This window comes from Aquarana catesbeiana, linkage group LG08 (genome assembly GCF_042186555.1).
Source record: "Aquarana catesbeiana isolate 2022-GZ linkage group LG08, ASM4218655v1, whole genome shotgun sequence".
Taxonomy (NCBI): Eukaryota; Metazoa; Chordata; class Amphibia; order Anura; family Ranidae; genus Aquarana; species Aquarana catesbeiana.
The window spans coordinates 260,512,997-260,533,395 of record NC_133331.1 but is presented as its reverse complement, the minus strand read 5'-3'; the positions used below and the strand labels follow the sequence as shown (position 1 = coordinate 260,533,395).

Sequence of the window (20,399 nt, the reverse complement as noted above, 5' to 3'; positions counted from 1 at the left end):
TTTTGGACAATTTCATGCTCCTAATTAGGGGATGGCCCCTTTCTGTTCCAACATGACTGCGCACCAATGCACAAAGCAAGGAAATGCTAGCCCACCCGACTGCTCTTCCACAAGCCCACCTGGCTGCTTCTCTTCACCAGTCTACCTGACTAATTCTCTGGAGATCTCCCAGGGCAAGGTAGGGAAGATTTAAACACACCAATATCTTCCAGAGAGACCTGCTACATGTGGAAGTCTCTCCCCTTGTCAGTCCCTGCACCATGATGTAGTACTCAAACTGTTCTTTCCATGCTCCTGCTGCCTCTCGGGATAGCCTCATTTCAACTTCTCCTGTGGTAGGATGCTTCCAGGCCAGCCACCTGAGCCCTAGCCTGAGGTAGAGCCCCTCCCCAGCAGGGATCCCTCAGCATTGCATCTCCATCTTCCAACCGACGCTCCTGCTGGAATTACTCATCCATATTTAAGGGTTCAATTAGTCCCCTGCCAGGCCCACTGCCTGGGGATTTGCTAAGCTCCCTTTAACATGCAGAACAGCCCCCCTAGCCTCCGCCCACTAACTTCTAGAAGTTTCTCTAAACTTCCAGACCCAGGGAGAGGTACCAGAGAGCTGCCTGTATGAGTCACCCACCCCTAAACTTTAGTAAACCCTGATTTAGGTTTCATGACTCATGAGTCAGACTATAGTTCCTCTCACACTAGAGGGTGCTATACTTACATTTGAAAATGTATGCAAACTAAACTCCTGTTTTTAACATGTACCATTAGGCAGGACAATTCAGTTTGTTGTGGGCTGGTTGGTAAGTTTATCTAGGAATCTTTCTTTCTTTGTTTTTGTTTAAAATGCATCACCCTTCCATGTGCTCCATGCTGTTAAATGGCAACAGCCCCAACCAATAACTGGCCTTGTTTGTATTATCATAACTTGAGCTTTTTTTTAGATCTAGGCTTCTACCTTATGCAATTCTATCTTTGCATGGTTCAAATGTCACCTTGCAATATTGATTGAACCTTTTATCTTTTGAATTCTTCAATAAAAATGATTGGAAATGAAAGTGTCTTAAACCATATTTATTAAACCATAATACTCTCTTCTTTCATACTGTAGGTCTCTCAGTTCCCCTTGGGCGTCATGTGTCTTGCAGTGGGTTTGATTACAATAAATTCAAATGGAGGAAGTTTACCTGTTTTCTTTACAGGTGCCCCTTTCTGGATGGGAATTTCGGTGAGTACAACCTGCCGCAGTCACTTTTACATAGCAAACCTGTTACTTTGACTATTCAAGTTCAGGACAAAGCGATGGGTTCTTTGACCATTTGAATCAGGACAAAAATTCTAGCACCAAGACCTCTAGTTTCTAAATCTAAACTGGTAAACTGTAATGGCTCTTAAAGCATCGCCTATGGAGATTTTTAAGTACTCGGCGTAACATCATCTTCTATATTTTATCACAAATTGGGTATCATAGTGTGCTTGCATGTACTAAGTCATTAAAGTGTTTTTTGTCCTGTAAACACCCACCATTTTATTTTTCAGGGCCTCTGCTTAGAACATATATAATGCTTGTGGGTTCTAAGTAATTTTCTAGAAAAAAATATGGTGATTTTTACATGTACTGTATGAGAGAAATGTCTGGATTGGCCCAGACTGGAGGTGGTTAAAGAAGGATAAAAATATAGAGAGAGCGCATATCGGCCCTAGTGTAACACAGTTTATTATATATAATTCAAAAATAACACATCCAATGCGCTTAAAATGATAGAAAATATGCAGGCACTTTTAAGATATTCCCAGCCCCTTCTTCTGGATCAGCACAGAGGATCCCTGTAGATCCATTCTCAGGGACCTACTGTTCATTTCTGCGCACAGATGACAATAGGACTCTGACACACTGGAAGAGGAACACGTCACTGGGTTGAACACGTCACTTCCTCAGGTCACTACCACTCAAACCCTACAATGCAATCAATAGGATAATAAAGTTAATTCCCTCCCAAGGCCTTAACCCAGAAGAGGCTAGCACAAGATCTCCTAATAACAGCAAGGTGGGAAAAAATGGCAACCAATAAAACTATATACAGGAGGTCCCCGAGTTACAAACCTCCGACTTGCAAACGACTCCTACTTACGAACGGGAGGCGGCATCGGTGGGCCCATTGGAAAACGACGTTGGAAAACATCCGAAAACAACGTCTCTGCCGTTCTGCGCATGCGCTTCCGACTTACGAACAAATCCGACTTAAGAACAAACAGGCAGTCCCTAACCCGTTCGTAACTCAGTGGGGACGGAAAGTATTCAGACCCCCTTAAATTTTTCACTCTTTGTTATATTGCAGCCATTTGCTAAAATCATTTAAGTTCATTTTTTTCCTCATTAATGTACACATATTGACAGAAAAACACAGAATTGCTGACATTTTTGCAGATGTATTTAAAAAGAAAAACTGAAATATCACATAAAAAATATAGATGGTTGGACTATAACCAGGGGATAATTCAGACAGATCTCCCAATCCCTAATACACATATATCATAAAAAGAAGGAGAAAAGAGGAAAATCTCTTTCTCCAAAGCAAATGGGATTTTGCAAGGAAATACTATGTCCATCAATAGTAGGTAAAGATCAATCGAGTTGATAAAAATACAAATTTTATTTGAATATAGTTAAAATATATAACAAAAATTGACATTTATAAGAGAATATGACCATCCAGTAGTATATTTCAGAATTCATATGTGACTATCAGCCAACATGTTTCGCAAAGAACTTTTCGCTTCATCAGGGCTAGACACGATATCACTGATTCATATTAACTGTATAAACAACAGACAATCTAGAGTTACATAATGGTCATACGTACAATCAAATCATAATAAACCAATTCTAAAATGAAATATTTATTTCAAAAATTCTCACCTACAAATAAGGGTCAAAAGAACAGAGCAATCACCACCATTCACCGGGCATCAGCTGTTGAACCAACTGGTGCAGATTATCCCTGGGTGCCAGATCCCAAACGGACAATACCAATAGGAGGACTGGACCACAAAATTAAGGGCAAAAAACTGGTAACCCGTACTGAAAAAAGAGACAGGAAACCAATAAGTTCCTATACACTAAAGATTGTAAATAATACTGCTACCTAGCAGTGAAATGATATTCAATCATAATTATTAATAAATACTGATCAAACACTCACATAAATCTTTTGGATGTGGGGTCTATTTACTAAATTTGCATAGGGGTAAGGGGCAGCCTATTAGTGGCTGAGAGGGCAAAAATGCTAAGGACACCCCCTCATATTTTAGGGGAAGGGATCCTCCCAAATAGCAGATAATGAATATTGAAAACAATGTATGTGAATAGTCAAACCTCAATACCTTGTGTCCAAATGCTGACAATCTGATGGGGTAATAAAACCTCCCAAGAAATTACATAAGGCCATATATCCACCACATTCAACGATAGTGAAGTATAGGGACGCTGTTACTAGGTTTGCCCCCATCATAAAGCAGCCTCCCCCAGAACGTAAGACAGCAAGCAGAGACAAAATACCCACATAGGCATAGACTTACCCCTAGTAAGGAGGTAGGAGGGAGAAGCCTAGAGTAGCTCCTAGTCAGGAGAGTGTGTATCTGCCCGTCGCGATGGATGGCTGCAGGATGCGTCTAACAGACAGCACCGGCGCCTCCATCTTTTGAATTGTGTAGTCCCACCGGAAGCAATAAGGTCACGATTGACCTCCGGCATTGCTTCCGGTCCGGACGTCCCTGCAAGGGATGCGCGCGCATCCAAGGGGTGAATGCGCACGCATTTATACCCAAGGGTGCGCGCGCATTGCCCATACTACGCTCACTGGTGTGAAGGGCAAGTAGGGGCGGAAGAGAACAGCTCCACCCCCTGAGCAGGGATGTCCGAGTCCCCCTATCTAAGGCCCCTGCCACCAATAGATCACAGAGATAGTCTGGGAATAGGGGGAGCAGATAAAGTAGTCCAACAAGGACTATATATTTTAAACATTTGTAGCTTTATATATATAATTACCTGCTAACGCCTATACAGGGATCCTTCCCTATAAGCAAAACATGCATGCATAGGCTTAATATAATTTAACAAAGTACGTTGTAATTAGTTGATCACTTCTATGGTGGGACAATAGGGGTAGAGAGATCCGAGGCACGATAATAGTGCCCCGCATCTTTCCCACCACACATAAGGGATTGCCCCATCTAGTAGATACTTGGGCATACCAAATATGGGACTAGTAAGCAGAAGGTAAATAGAGACTCAACAGAAAAGTCCTGTATGTATAATATATGAAATGTGAAAATTTAAAGGCACATGACACAACTATAAGTGCTGTTCATAACATCATTTTGTACATTAATCATATCATCCCAGCTCCACCCATCATAGAAAAGGTTTGAATGAGAGTGCTGTGTTGAGGCCAGGTGGATAGGTCGCTCGTTGGTTAAATATCCATCTGGCCTCACGTTGCAGTATTATTTTGTCTACATTTCCTCCCCTTTCGAAGTTAGGTATGACCTCTAGAGCGAAGAAGGAGACAAAACTGGGATCAAAGACCAATGTGCTTACAGATGGGAGTTTAAAGTAGCCCTGCATCTAAATAATATAGATGGTCCTGGATTCTTTTGGCAAATGGACGTTTTGTTTTGCCTATATAAAACGCGCCACAACGGCACATAGCCAGGTAAACGATGCCTGTCATGGAGCAGTCGGCATAACCCTTAAGCTTATGGAAGCCTTCTCTTGGGAGGAGGCATCCAGTGCCTTCTTTGATCCACAGGCAGGAGAACTAGAGTGTCCTTGATGGACCGTGACTTTCTGTAGGTGATTTGTGGCACATTGGCTACATACTTTGAGATAACCGGATCCTCAGAGAAGAAATGCCAATTATTACTGATAAGACTTCAAACTCTTTGTTGATGGGCTGTGAACGTCGTAATTAATTTTGTGGTGGGATGTAAGTCACGTACTTTGTGTTTAAAGATAAGGGTGTCGCGTGCATTCTGTTTGGCTCGTTGGTAGGCCCTTTTCAGGACTTTCTTGCTGTAGCCTCTGTTGAGCAGCCTGTCATAGAGTGCTTTTGCTTCTCTTTCAAAATCTTCATTTTTGGCACAATTCCGTCGTAGCCGGACATACTGGCTGCAGGGTATACTATATACCAGCGTGCAAGGATGGGAGCTGGAAAAGTGTAAGATAGTATTCCCAGCTGTCTCTTTCCTATAAAGTGTACTAAAAATGGAACCGTCCTCTCCGAGGACAAGACGCAAATCCAAAAAGGGGATGGTAACCGTCACGAATTGAATGGTGAACTTAAGATTAAAGTTGTTGTGGGAGAGAAGTTCCATAAAATCATTGAGTAGTTCCACCGAACCTGTCCAGATGAGGAGGACATCGTCGATGTACCTCCGCCAAAGAAGAATGTGGCAGAGGTACATCGCGGCCCCCTCACTAGAGAAGAGAGTGCGTTTCTGATTTGACTGATTCTAACTTCAGGGAAGAATGGGAACAGAATCTGAATAGGTGTTCCGCAAACCTGATTGAAATGTTAAAAACCAAATACAGTAAAGAATTAAGCGATCTGGATAAAGAAATTGAGTCACTCAAAGCAAATGGACACCAACTTGCTACAAACATGGATTTTAAAAGGAGAGAAAATGAATTGATACAATACTTAGAAAACTACAATAAAAATATTGTTACGAAGAAAGAGAGTAAATTTTATAAAAGACAAACTTGCCTTTTTGAGAGGCTATGCTTACCGATGGCCTAGAGGCCAAAATAGCAAGCGAGGGAGATACCCTCGGACAAATAAGAACACAGAAACACCATACAAATCTGATTCTGAGGTCTCTGTGTCATCATTGTCGGTTTCATCATATAAACCATCATCTAAATCCACACGGGGATCACATGGAAAGGGGCGGCTACCAAAGCGAGGAAATAGTAATGAACATCAAGGCCATGGAGGTATTATTAAGAAACGTATGATGTCTCCCTCTAGACATCTTCCCAACAGTTCGCATTCAGATCAAGTGGAGGGAGCCTCGGGTGCCTCTCTCCCAGGAACCACTATACCTCTTCCCATGTTTGAAGACATTGAAACAGGACCTCCACGAGAATTAGGTGCTGTACCTAAGTCCAATCAAGGCCGTAACTCTAACACAGGCCCAGCCCCTTTGGGCCATGCTCTCAATCCCCCAACTACTCCAATGATACAACGCACTGGAAAAATGGACCCATTTGTCATCAAACAGACGGCAGTAAACCGGGATTAGATGTTATTAATTTGTCATCATATCAACTCACACCGATAGAATTGGAGGTACTAAGGCTGGGACTTAGCTTCTGTCCTTCACAGCAAATGGACAAGTTTACTCTAGTGAAGGATTTGCACATGTTCGCAAGAAATCTAACATACAAATACATATTTGATACCGATAAGGGAAAAACGGTGAAGAGAGATGAAGACCTTTATAAGGGATTTAAAGTGCAGGACTTCAGGGCCCTCAAAACGTTAATTCAATTATTGGACGAAAACAAGGGATATGGAAACTCCGAAGGCTCCCCATCTGAGGAAGAAACAGGTCCAATAACACCCTCTATACCATTGAAATTTATGCATGCGCATTCGCCCCTTGGATGCGCGCGCATCCCTTGCAGGGACGTCCGGACCGGAAGCAATGCCGGAGGTCAATCGTGACCTTATTGCTTCCGGTGGGACTACACAATTCAAAAGATGGAGGCGCTGGTGCTGTCTGTTAGGCGCATCCTGCAGCCATCCATTGCGACGGGCAGATACAGTACACACTCTCCTGACTAGGAGCTACTCTAGGCTTCTCCCTCCTACCTCCTTACTAGGGGTAAGTCTATGCCTATGTGGGTATTTTGTCTCTGCTTGCTGTCTTACGTTCTGGGGGAGGCTGCTTTATGATGGGGGCAAACCTAGTAACAGCGTCCCTATACTTCACTATCGTTGAATGTGGTGGATAATGATATATGGCCTTATGTAATTTCTTGGAGGGTTTTATTACCCCATCAGATTGTCAGCATTTTGACACAAGGTACTGAGGTTTGACTATTCACATACATTGTTTTCAATATTCATTATCTGCTATTTGGGAGGATCCCTTCCCCTAAAATATGAGGGGGTGTCCTTAGCATTTTTGCCCTCTCAGCCACTAATAGGCTGCCCCTTACCCCTATGCAAATTTAGTAAATAGACCCCACATCCAAAAGATTTATGTGAGTGTTTGATCAGTATTTATTAATAATTATGATTGAATATCATTTCACTGCTAGGTAGCAGTATTATTTACAATCTTTAGTGTATAGGAACTTATTGGTTTCCTGTCTCTTTTTTCAGTACGGGTTACCAGTTTTTTGCCCTTAATTTTGTGGTCCAGTCCTCCTATTGGTATTGTCCGTTTGGGATCTGGCACCCAGGGATAATCTGCACCAGTTGGTTCAACAGCTGATGCCCGGTGAATGGTGGTGATTGCTCTGTTCTTCTGACCCTTATTAGTAGGTGAGAATTTTTGAAATAAATATTTCATTTTAGAATTGGTTTATTATGATTTGATTGTATGTATGACCATTATGTAACTCTAGATTGTCTGTTGTTTATACAGTTAATATGAATCAGTGATATCGTGTCTAGCCCTGATGAAGCGAAAAGTTCTTTGCGAAACATGTTGGCTGATAGTCACGTATGAATTCTGAAATATACTACTGGATGGTCATATTCTCTTATAAATGTCAATTTTTGTTATATATTTTAACTATATTCAAATAAAATTTGTATTTTTATCAACTCGATTGATCTTTACCTACTATTGATGGGCATAGTATTTCCTTGCAAAATCCCATTTGCTTTGGAGAAAGATTTTCCTCTTTTCTCCTTCTTTTTATGAAATATCACATGGTCCTAAGTATTCAGACCCTTTGCTGTGACACTCATATATTTAACTCAGGTGCTGTCCATTTCTTCTGATCATCCTTGAGATGGTTCTACACCTTCATTTGAGTCCAGCTGTGTTTGATTATACTGATTGGACTTAATTAGGAAAGCCACACACCTGTCTATATATAACCTTACAGCTCACAGTGCATGTCAGAGCAAATGAGAATCATGAGGTCAAAGGAACTGCCTGAAGAGCTCAGAGACAGAATTGTGGCAAGGCACAGATCTGGCCAAGGTTACAAAAAAAATTTCTGCTGCACTTAAGGTTCCTAAGAGCACAGTGGCCTCCATAATCCTTAAAGGAAGACGTTTGGGATGACCATCGGGGGAGAAGAGCCTTGGTGAGAGAGGTAAAGAAGAACCCAAAGATCACTGTGGCTGAGCTCCAGAGATGCAGTCGGGAGATAGGAGAAAGTTGTAGAAAGTCAACCATCACTGCAGCCCTCCACCAGTCGGGGCTTTATGGCAGAGTGGAACGACGGAAGCCTCTCCTCAGTGCAAGACACATGAAAGCCCTCATGGAGTTTGCTAAAAAAACGTCTGAAGGACTCCAAGATGGTGAGAAATAAGATTCTTTGGTCTGATGAGACCAAGATAGAACATTTTGGCCTTAACTTTAAGCAGTATGTGTGAAGAAAACCAGGCACTGCTCATCACCTGTCCAATACAGTCCCAACAGTGAAGCATGGTGGTGGCAGCATCATGCTGTGGGGGTGTTTTTCAGCTGCAGGGACAGGACAACTGGTTGCAATCGAGGGAAAGATGAATGTGGCCAAGTACAGGGATATCCTGGACGAAAATCTTCCCCAGAGTGCTCAGGACCTCAGACTGGGCAGAAGGTTTACCTTCCAACAAGACAATGACCCTAAGCACACAGCTAAAATAATGAAGGAGTGGCTTCACAACAACTCCGTGACTGTTCTTGAATGGCCCAGCCAGAGCCCTGACTTAAACCCAATTGAGCATCTCTGGAGAGACCTAAAAATGGCTGTCCACCAACGTTAACCATCCAACCTGACAGAACTGGAGAGGATCTGCCATGAGGAATGGCAGAGGATCCCCAAATCCAGGTGTGAAAAACTTGTTGCATCTTTCCCAAAAAGACTCATGGCTGTATTAGATCAAAAGGGTGCTTTTACTAAATACAGAGCAAAGGGTCTGAATACTTAGGACCATGTGATATTTCAGTTTTTCTTTTTTAATAAATCTGCAAAAATATCAACAATTCTGTGTTGTTCTGTCAATATAGGGTGCTGTGTGTACATTAATGAGGAAAAAAAATGAACTTAAATGATTTTAGCAAATGGCTGCAATATAACAAAGAGTGAAAAATGTAAGGGGGTCTGAATACTTTCCGTCCCTACTATATATATATATATATATATATATATATATATATATATACACACACACACACAGTATCTCACAAAAGTGAGTGCACCCCTCACATTTTTGTAACTATTTTATTCTATCTTTTCATGTGACAACACTGAAGAAATGACACTTTGCTACAATGTAAAGTAGTGAGTGTACAGCTTGTATAACAGTGTAAATTTGATGTCCCCTCAAAATAACTCAACACACAGCTATTAATGTCTAAACCACTGGCAACAAAAATGAGTACACCCCTAGGTGAAAATGTCAAAATTGGGCCCAAATTTTTTAAATTATTTTGTGTGGCCACCATTTTTTTCTAGCACTGCCTTAACCCTCTTGGCCATGGAGTCACCAGAGCTTCGCAGGTTGCCACTGGAGTCCTCTAACATCCACCAGCTCTGTGATGTTGTTATGGAGGAGTGGAAGAGACCTTGCGCTCCTCCACCTTCCATTTGATGATGTCTCCAGACCTATATCCTATTGAGCATCTGTGGGGCACGCTTGACCAATCCATCACCTTTACCCTCAGCTTCTTTAGCAAGGCAGTTGTCGTCTTGGAGGTGTGTTTCGGGTCGTTATCATGTTGGAATACTGCCCTGCAGCCCAGTCTCCATAGGGAGGGGATCATAAGCTGCTTCAGTATGTCACAGTACATGTTGGCATTCATGGTTCCCTCAATAAACTGTAGCTCAGTGCCGGCAGCACTCATGCAGCCCCAGACCATGACACTCCCACCACCATGCTTGACTGTAAGCAAGACACACTTGTCTTTGTACTCCTCACCTGGTTGCTGCCACACACGCTTGACACCATCTGAACCAAATAAGTTTATCTTGGTCTCATCAGACCACAGGACATGGTTCCAGCAATCCATGTCCTTAGTCTGCTTGTCTTCAGCAAACTATTTGCGTACTTTCTTGTGCATCATCTTTAGAAGAGGCTTCCTTCTGCGATGGACAGGATGACCCCCCACCCCTTCAACCTCTGCAGCAATGCTGGCAGCACTCATACGTCTATTTCCCAAAGACAACCTCTGCATATGATGCTGAACATGTGCACTCAACTTCTTTGGTTGACCATGGCGAGGCCTGTTCTGAGTGGAACCTGTCCCGTTAAACCACTGTATGGTCTTGGCCACTGCAGTGCAGCTCAGTTTCAGGGTCTTGGCAATCTTTTTTTTAGCCTAAGCCATCTTCACGTAGAGCAACAATTCTTTTTTTTCAGATCCTCAGAGAGTTCTTTGCCATGGGGTTCCATGTTGAACTTCCAGTGGATTCCTAGAAATAAAATAAATGAATTGGTGGGTGGGGCAAGAGGCGTGGTTAACCTCCACTGCACAGGTTTGACTTGGGTGTGGCCTGACTTGTAATGAAGTCAGTATTTGCATAGTATGTGTGCTGCAGGTGAGGGCTGAGGCTCTGGAATAAGAAGCAGACATAGCTCACTGACAAATAATTCTGCCTGTCATTATCCTGTAAGGTTCCAGTACAAAAATCCCTAAGACCACCTGTCACTTCTTCCCCCAGTATTAACCCCACCCACAAAATGTCTTCTACCACTAGGCATGCATGGAACAGATGCACTTTGCTGACAGCCGACACGCCCAATCACCACCCCCTAACCCTGCTCCTCCAAACTGTTTTGGTTGGGCACGCTGACCCAATTTACATACAGATCACCACACAGCCAATAGCAGTGCACCCGCTCTCTCCCCATTCCACTGACACGGGATGACGTCTGCGCAAACACCTCCGACATGGGGCGGGGAAGGGCACAGACTGGTGAGGAAGAGGGCGGAATGCCTGTGGCCAATTACTGGCGCTTGGAGGAGAGGAGGCGGGAGGGGGCGGCACTCCCACTTGTCTCTACTGTGCGTAATACCGTGCGCGCACTCGGAGGGTAAAAGAAGAGTTCGAGTGCGCGGGAGGACAGATTGGGGAGGGGGTTTCGCGCGGGATCGGCTTTTTTGCCGCCCCCCGCAAAGTGTCGCCCTAGGCCTAGGCCGACAAGGCCCATGACACAGCAATAACCTGAGACCTTGTAACACTTACGAGTCACATGACACTGGGGAGGGAAAATTGCTACTTGGGCCCAATTTGGACTTTTCCACTTAGGGGTGTACTCACTTTTGTTGCCAGTGGTGTAGACATTAATGGCTGTGTGTTGAGTTATTTTGTGGGGACAACAAATTTACACTGCTACAATGTAAAGTAGTGAGTGTACAGCTTGTATAACGAAGTGTCATTTCTTCAGTGTTGTCACATGAAAAGATAGAATAAAATATTTACAAAAATGTGAGGGGTGTACTCACTTTTGTGAGATACTTTGTATATACAGGCTGTCCCTGTAGGTTTGTTCTTAATTTAAATTTGTTTGCAAGTCGGAACAGATCATTTTGGGTTGTTGTGGAAACAAGGATTGGTGCTAAATTTTCAGTGGAGACACCTTTTTCCCATAATAACTCATACAGGAGTGAATTTCCCTTCCTAGGTGTAGATTTCCTCTCACTTCCTGTTGTCTCCCTCTGTTTGTAAGTAGAACTGAAAAGTAGTAGTAGCTAAAAATTATCAAAAAGCAAAAGGAATAGTGATGGGGCAGTCATATTATTCTGATGTAAAGAGCAGAAGAACCAAGCAGAGGCTTGGAAAGCATGTAGTGGTGGGAATTATTTTGAGATGGATCACCAAAACTTTGTGGATTGCTGTCTGGTCTGAGGAAAGCAGAGGAATAATATATTTTACTTTGCCACACTGCTTCTGCAATATCCATGGGACAGGGGACAGCTAAGGCCAAAGAGAGGAGGTCAGAAGATTTTCTCAAACTACCACTAGGGATAGCCAAATGGGAAAGTATTCTAATGCTGCTTCAAGGCAGGAACATCCTTGCCTTTAACACTGTGATTATTTTTTACATAATTTTCATTCAATTATTTTTACACTTTTTAGCTCATGCTCGCTGGACTATCTGAAGTTGTGGCTTACATAAAGAATCATGGTTTTTTGGTATGTAGGCCTCATATTCTTGTTAACTGTTCTGTGGTATATATGTGCTTGTAATTTACCATTTGTCTTGCCAGCAAGCCTTAAAGTGTTCACTTCATATTCCTTGTTGCTTTTTTACATCCTGACTGCCATGCTGTATATGTTAGATAGTCCTAACCACTTCAGTTAGAGTTTGCATTTAACTTTTTCTAGCTAATAAGCAATGGCAGAGAGGAGTCAGGGGCATGTAAATAGTCTGCAGAGAAATCGCACAAACTACGAGTCATAGACTGTGAACAAACACTCTTTATTTTGGCCACACCCACTTTTGACCTTGCCCAACCCCCGCAAGTGCGTGCCGCATCAGCTTCCTCCTTATACTTCCAGTATACAGCACCAAGCAAATTTGTCTGGAGCCGCTTTTGTCAGGGCTGCAACAACTTTTCCTATTTATTGGATAGCAGCAGGGCTCAGTCCTGACATGTTTCACGCGTTTTCAAAGATTCAAGAAGTGAAAAGAATTTTTTTAGGGATATTTCCCTCTTAAACATCTGTCACCAGAACAAGTTTTCCCATTTTTTTTAAATTTCCCATCATTTTCTGCTTTAGGTAACTAACCTCTGACTAGTTATGAATAGGGAAGAGGGGGGTTTCGCTGACACCAACGAATAGGGACCGTATACCCGGTGACACCAATAACAGGGCCCTTTTTCCATTGAACCCCTATTTAATTGAGTAGGCATTAGCCCTAACCACCAATGTAGAAGGGAATATAACACTAACCACCAATGTAACGGGGATTTACACTGACCACTAACGTAAGTGGGACTACAAATGTAACATATGTGCTGTATTTACACTGAGCACTAATGTAACAGGGGAATTTACATTGACCCCCAATGTAATAGAATAATATGGTGAAGCTTCACTTTAGCCTGTCTGCCTTCTCTCCTCCTGCGCTGCCACATTTGGCCCCTTTAGGGTGGGGGGGAGGGGGGAGGGGGGAGTGGGTACCTGATGTAGCTCACCCCCCTAAGGAGCCACAGTGAACTGGGATCCCCCACCCTGCACAGCCAGGCACACCAAATTTTCACAGGCATTTCAAAGACAAAGAAGAGTCAGTGACTTTGTTTGTGATTTATTGAGGGTTAATAACTTGGATGGGGATGGGAGATTATGGGATGCCCACTTGACTTAAGCAACAACACTTTAGCAACATCTTCAGGGACTTGTTAGGAAATGGCATACAGACATTACTGAATCTCACGTTTATACGGAATTATGCTATGTGGCCCTTTCTTTTCATGCCCCTCACCCAATTAATCAACATACAACATACATACCTGATGTGCAACCATCCCCGTATGGAGATCAACTGTTTGTAAAGTTTCGGGACGCCCTGGGTTCCAACCGCAGAGGATCCCCAAGATTCCATCCTGGTTGCCGGTTTATGATTTAAGCCTATATATATAGAACGTATGTTCTCTTGAGTTCAAACTATCTGGTAAGCCTACATCTGCCTTGGTGGGAGCTTCATTACACTGGTGTTTTCATTTTTTATCTATTCCATTTTTTATGCCAATGTGGTGAATAGGATCTTCATTCATTTTTTTCACTACACACTGTTGGCTTTCAAAACTCTTCACGGACTTTCTTTATATATGATTTTTTTTTGCATTTAATTGTTTAATTCACAAGACACATGCCATATGTGGTATTTTTGCGATTTTCTGTTTTTTATTAGCCACACTGATATATTGCAATTCACTTTCTATAGTTAATAGTTGGTGTTAACCAACCCAATTATCTAAGCGCTACACTTATGCACTTCTGTTATTTCAACAAAATTATCTGTTTGTTGTGTTAGCTGCTACCACTAGTTTGGGCAGCGCGGGGTACCTCTTTATATCATAACATTTTCAGGGATACCTTCCTGTACATAACCTATATACAATCTATATACAGCCTATTTGTCTCTCCTGCACTTTACTTGCTTGCAGATTCCAGTTGGATCACTGTAGATGAATCTGACTGGTACAGTCAGATTTAGCAATGGCCCTTTGCAGGCAGGAACTTGAATCCCCTTGTTGTGTAGCAGTACGCAGTGATCAGCTTGCACTCTCTCTCTCCTGTGGCAACTGGTCCCAGCACCACCTCTTCAGGCACTGCCAACCCAGCTGGCTGCAGCTGCTGCCCCTTTCACTAGCTCTCCAGGCTAACTTTACTTCACAGTCCTCCAGACTCACACCAGCCCACCTGGCTGACTCTGCGGGAGATCTCCCAGGGAAGGGATGAAGACTTGGCAGAATGTGGTCTTCAGGGAGAACTGGCTATGTATGGCAGTCTCCCCCTTTAAAGTCCCCAGTAGTTCTGCTGTACTCACACTGTCCTCAACTAGCTCCTGTACCTCCAGGAAGGGCTTCCTCCATGTGTTGTGGCAGGGTCCTTCCAGCCTCAGCCCAAGGTCACCTCTCCAGGCTAGGGGGCACCCTATAGGACCACCGATATTCTCCACAGAACTTTATCTCCATCTTCCACTCAACTGTCCCTGCTGTCATGGCTCATGCCTATTTATGAGGTGAACCCGCCCCCTGCCAGCCCTTTTCTGGGGATTGGCGGAGGCCCTCATAAATATTCCAAACAGCTCCTCCTAACCTCCACCCACTAGCTCTAGAAGTTTCTACAACCTTCCAATACGGGGGGAGGCACCAGAAGAGCTGTCAGGATGAGTCACCCAGCCATGACTCACTGAACCCTGACCCAGATTCACAGCTCAGGCTTAGACCTGAGCCAAAAAAATGTTCCTATGCTAACAAACCTACCTTAATTATAGCATACACTACAGGTGCTACATTGGTTTAGACAGTTACCCACTCCCACTTCCCACTCAGTTCGCAGTGGCGAACTGACCCGGAAGTACTGCCCCCTCCTCCTTCCCCTGCAGCCAGCCCAATCACAGAGCGCAGTGCGCTTCATGCATGCACAGTAGGGAACTGGCTGTGAAGCCTCACTGCCGTTTTCCCTTATTGGAGATGGCAGTGGCAGCACCTGATAGCCGATCAAAAAATTGGCTCGGGTGAGGACACCGCTGGATTCCTGGACTGGTAAGTGCCCTAATATTAAAAGTCAGCAGTTACAGTATTTGTAGCTGCTGACTTTTATTTCTTTCTGAGGGGCCTGGAGCTCCTCTTTAACCCAATTGCGCTAATTATCTCTCAGAATCCCTTCAATTTTATCAGCCCACTACAGACTTTGTTCAACAGTACTGAGCACTGCTGAAGAGAGACCTTCTGAACCCCCAAAACCCATTGGCTTTTTGTTGACAAGGTAATCTAAATAAAAGTAAATATAAACGTTAATTTAACTTTGCTCTAGTAGGGACAGGGTAGAAAGGAGAAAAGAGCCCATCTTCGGCCACCCTCCTAGAAATTTAACATATATTATACTGACTATAAATATATATATAGCACCCTCTGGTTGTGCTAGGTGTGAGTGTAGGCAAATTTCTTTAGCTCACGGCTAAGCCTGAGCTGTGAATCTGGGTCAGGGTTCAGTGACTCAGGGCTGGATGACTCATCCTAGCAGCCTCTCTGGTGCCTCCCCCTGTTTTCTGGAACATTGGAGAATGTTATAGACATAGTGAGTGGAGATTAGGAGAAGCTGCTTGGCATATTTATGAGGGCCTCAGCCAATCCCCAATAAAGGATTGGCAGGAGGGCAGGCCAAAAATCGAGATGGAGTGCTGAGGAGGCTGTTGGTGGCCCCCAAGGGTGCCCCCTAGTCTAGAGGGAGTGACCTTGTCCGGGGCTCTGGTGCTGGAAGGATCCTGCCATAACACATGGAGGAAGCTCTTCCTTTAGGCACGAAAGCAAGGAGAGAGGACAGCAGGAGCAGGTCAGCATTACTGGGAGATCTCCTGAAAATCAACCGGTTGGGCTCAGAGTGTCAGTCTGGAGGACTGTGGTGGAGAAGTTAGTCTGGAGGGCTTGTAAAGGGGAAGCTGCAGCCAGGTGGGTTGGCAGTGCCTGAAGAGGTGGTACTGGCATCAGTAGCCACATGAGGAAGAGTACAAGCTGGACACTGTAATATTTTTGAAACACAACCAAGGGGCCTCAGGGTCCCGCTCATAGTGGGCTCCTCTCTTTGGACAACCCCTTTGCAGACAATCTAGTCTGGTATGGTCGCTTTATTGATGATCTGCTGATGGTGTGGGGTGGGGATGACTCTACATTTTTTTGTTAATGATAATGAGCCGAATCTTCAGTTAACAGTCTCTTTTAACTCCCTGAGCATTGACTTTCTGGATATCTCCCTGTGTGGGGATCCAGATACTAAAGCTACTGTATACACACCTGCACCTACAGAAAGCCATGCTCGGGAAATACTACTCTTTTTGCCACCAGCTGCCACCCATCCCACACAATTTGTGCAATCCCAGTTGGAGAATTCACTCTGGCATCAGAGGAGCAATTCCTTCGAGCCCCTTTCAATGCGAAATGCCAGACTATAACTATATTACTAGACCAAAGGGGCTACCCCAAATCAGTTGTACAGAGAGGATTAGATAATGCTAGGGCCAAGAGTAGAGAGGATCTTCTTTCTAATGAAAATATTCCCATCCTCTACTTAGACAAAATTCTCTACAAAGTTTTAAAATCAGGCTGTCGTTTTTCTAGAAGACGAGCACCAACCTTGGGCTCCTTGCTGTCACCTAGCTTGTTTTCATCCAAAAAATACCAACCCACCTGGCTCTCATATACAGGTTGCTACCCATGCAACTTTAAAACGTGCAGATATTGTCATGTTAATTTATGCACTAAATCTTTCAATTCAGCAACCACTGGAGAAAGCTTTGACATTAAGTATGTAGTGTATCAGATCTGCTGCATGTCTTGCAACCTGCAGTACATTGGATGCACCACACGTGCTTTAAAAACAAGAATAGGAGAACATAATTGTAATCCAAACGCACATTGATTATCAGCACAGCCCCATCAGATGTGCCACCAACAATGCCAATCACAGTGCCAGTGTCCATCAGTAAAACCTGTCAGTACATCATCATCAGTGCTATCTATTAGTGCCAATCAGTGTCGCCTATCAGTGCCCATTAGTTCTGCCTATCAGTGCCGCCTATCGGTGCCCATCAGTGCTGCATATCAGTGCCCATCAATTCTACATATCAGTGCCTCCTCATCAGTGCCCATCAGTGCCCCCTTATCAGTGCCCGTTAGTGAAGGAGAAAACATATTTTTTTTCAAAAATTTTGGTCATAAAATGTTGTTTTTCGTTGTTTCTGTCTTTTTTAGTTTGTTTAGCAAAAAAAACCCAGTGGTGATCAAATATTACCCAAAAGAAAGCTCTATTTATGGGAAGAAAATGATAAAAATTTAGTTTGGGTACAGTGTTGTATGACCGCGCAATTGTCATTCAAAATGCGACAGCACTGAAAGCTGAGAATTGTCCTGGGCAGGAAGAGGGGAAAGGGTTGAAATGGTTAAAGAATGCTGGTAACATGTCCTCCTTTAGGTTTACTGGCATTGAGAGATTGACTCCTATGCCCAGGGGTGGTGATAGGAACAGACAACTTTTAGATATAGAGGCATGGCGGATATTTAGATTAATAAAACAGGGTCCCTCAGGGGTTAAACTTCAGATGGGACCCAGATTTACATTTATGTTGATTTCTTTTTTGCACTACCTGCCTCTTCCGTTTTAGTACTATTATATATTTTATTTATTTATTTATTTATTTGTTTGTTTGTTTTTTGTTTTTGTCCCCCCCCCTCCCCACTGGGCATTCTTGCTTACTTTTTAAAATTTTTTCTTTTTATTCAGTATTAGTTTTCGTATTGCTATTTTCTTGGATTTAAATGTCCTTTTTTGATCATGGAACCAATCATGTTTGTATCTCGATTGAATCTATGTCTGTCCATGTATGGTGTTTCACCTCTCCAAGTATCTCTGATTATTTACTAATTGGCTAATTATTGACATGTGCTGCCAGGAGGGGTTTATACGCTATATATTGTGGCATTTTTGAATATGGCATTTGTAGTGAACAAGGCCCACAAGGCTGAAACGCATTTCCATTTGCTGTCTGTTTCTTTTATGGAGAATCTATAAATTTTGAAGATTTTAAAGAGCAAGCAAGGAGTTGTGGACCATCTTTTCTCATGATTGCTACTGCAGCTGTGCGACTGCCTCTCCGCACCCAGGTAGCTCTAAAAAATCTTCTGATCATATTGGGTAGTAGCACCCTACTTCTGCTTTAATTTATATTGCCTTTAATCTGACTGAGTGATTGTCAGATCTTCTCACAGTGATCCAGTTGGGTTCTGCAAGCGTGTGCTGGAGGAAGAAGTAGGGCTGTACATAGAGACTGTATGTAGATACTGTATATAGGAAGAATGTCCCTGAAGCTAAAGTTAAGTGGGCATCCCATAACAAGGCCCCCCCCCCATGTGAATGGGTATCGGGTACATCGTACCCATTCACCAAAAAAGTGTCAAAAAAGTATAAACCCCAAGACACAGTTTTTGACAAATCCTTTATTAAAAAAGAAAAAAAAATTGTGTAAATCCATTGTCAATCCCACCGCCTGATGGACCCGAAAAATAGCAAAAATGAAAACGCTCCACCTCCATGGGAGGCCTCCCGGTGACTGCTCTCTCTACGCTTTGACAGCTCTTAAATTGGCAAGGGCGGGGTAACCCATTGATGTAACTGGGTGACCCCGCCCCCTCTGATGTCATGTGATGTCTTGTGGTTTTTACTTTTCTGGTGAATGGGTAGGGGTACGATACACAATACCCATTAACATGGGGGGGGCGGGATCAGGGGGGCTTCCAGATTCCAATAAGCCCCCCGCCCGCAGATCCCAACAACCACCGGCCAGGTTTGTCGGGAAGAGGCCCTTGTCCCCATTAACATGCGCCCCAAAGCACTCTCCCAATACTGAGGGCAAGCTGCCTGGTATGGTTCAGGAGGGGGGGGCGCTCACTCATACCCCTCCCTGGCCTGTCAGGCTGCTTGCTCGGATAAGGGTCTGGTGTGGATTTTGGGGGGGACCCCACGCCAATTTTTTTATTTTGGCGTGGAGTTCACCTTAAAATCTTTACCAGACCCAAAGGGCCCATGCCGTTGTTTTTCTTAATTCTGTCATAAGGTTCCCGTTAACCACTTCAATACACTGCATTATTTACTCTGCACCGTGTAAGCAGTTTTATATAGTGTGGGGCCTGGGAGCTGGAGGAGGGCATGAGGAGCCGGAGGAAGACACGGGGAGATGGGCAGGGGACCCAGAGATTGAGGGACATTTGATGGGCAGTCGAAGATGATCAGTGGGGCAGTGGGGGTTACAATCACCAATCTCCCTGTCTGGCTTTCAATGAAGCAGCTGATAGCTGCAAGAGAGAGAGGAGGAGAAGCGACTGTCGGCTGCTTCATTGAAAGCTACACAGGAAGATCGGTGCTTTTAACTCCTCCCACCACCACACCGATCATCTGTAAGGCTACCCAGGCCCCTCTTGCTGAGCTGAGGATGCTGGACCCGGCCCTGATTCCAGGAGTCTTCAGGAATGGTTTTCTTAGCCAAGCACACTCTCCTGCATGTATGCTTGAGCTAAGGACAGATGGATTCCAGAAAGTAAATGATGCATAAATGATCTGCTCAAGATGGCCACAGCCAGAAATGCTAGGGGGTGTTTTTCAAAGTGATTTCTCAACAAAATTAAGCCTAGAGACATGGGTGGATGGGGGAGTTTGCTTTGAATATTAAAAATGAATTAAAGGGGGCTTGGCCGGCGCACGGACAAGATGGACGCATGAGAAGTGAGCTCCACACACAGGACCACATACACCGCGTCTGCCTGCTTTCCAGCAGAAAATCCCAAATATCAGAGCTGCGATAGTACATGAGCTACCTCCGAGGACCATAGCACAGAAGAGGAAAGACAGCCGGCTCCCTTAAAAGCTCATGGAATACTCATATTAACCGGTCGTGAGGCATGGGCAAAATGGCGCAGTGGGCAGAATCTCCACAGAAGCACTAGCA

General features: G+C 43.8%; 1 protein-coding gene across 1 annotated transcript in view; it reads left to right on the top strand.

Annotated features, from left to right (window-relative positions):
* The window catches only part of LOC141106380 (transmembrane protein 176B-like), a 79,531-nt gene that overhangs the window by 29,350 nt on the left and 29,782 nt on the right, over nt 1-20,399 (top strand). Inside the window, exons 5-6 of the mRNA XM_073597113.1 lie at nt 1,106-1,222; nt 12,308-12,364. Coding sequence (XP_073453214.1) covers nt 1,106-1,222; nt 12,308-12,364 — 174 coding nt within the window. The remainder of the gene's footprint in view (nt 1-1,105; nt 1,223-12,307; nt 12,365-20,399) is intronic.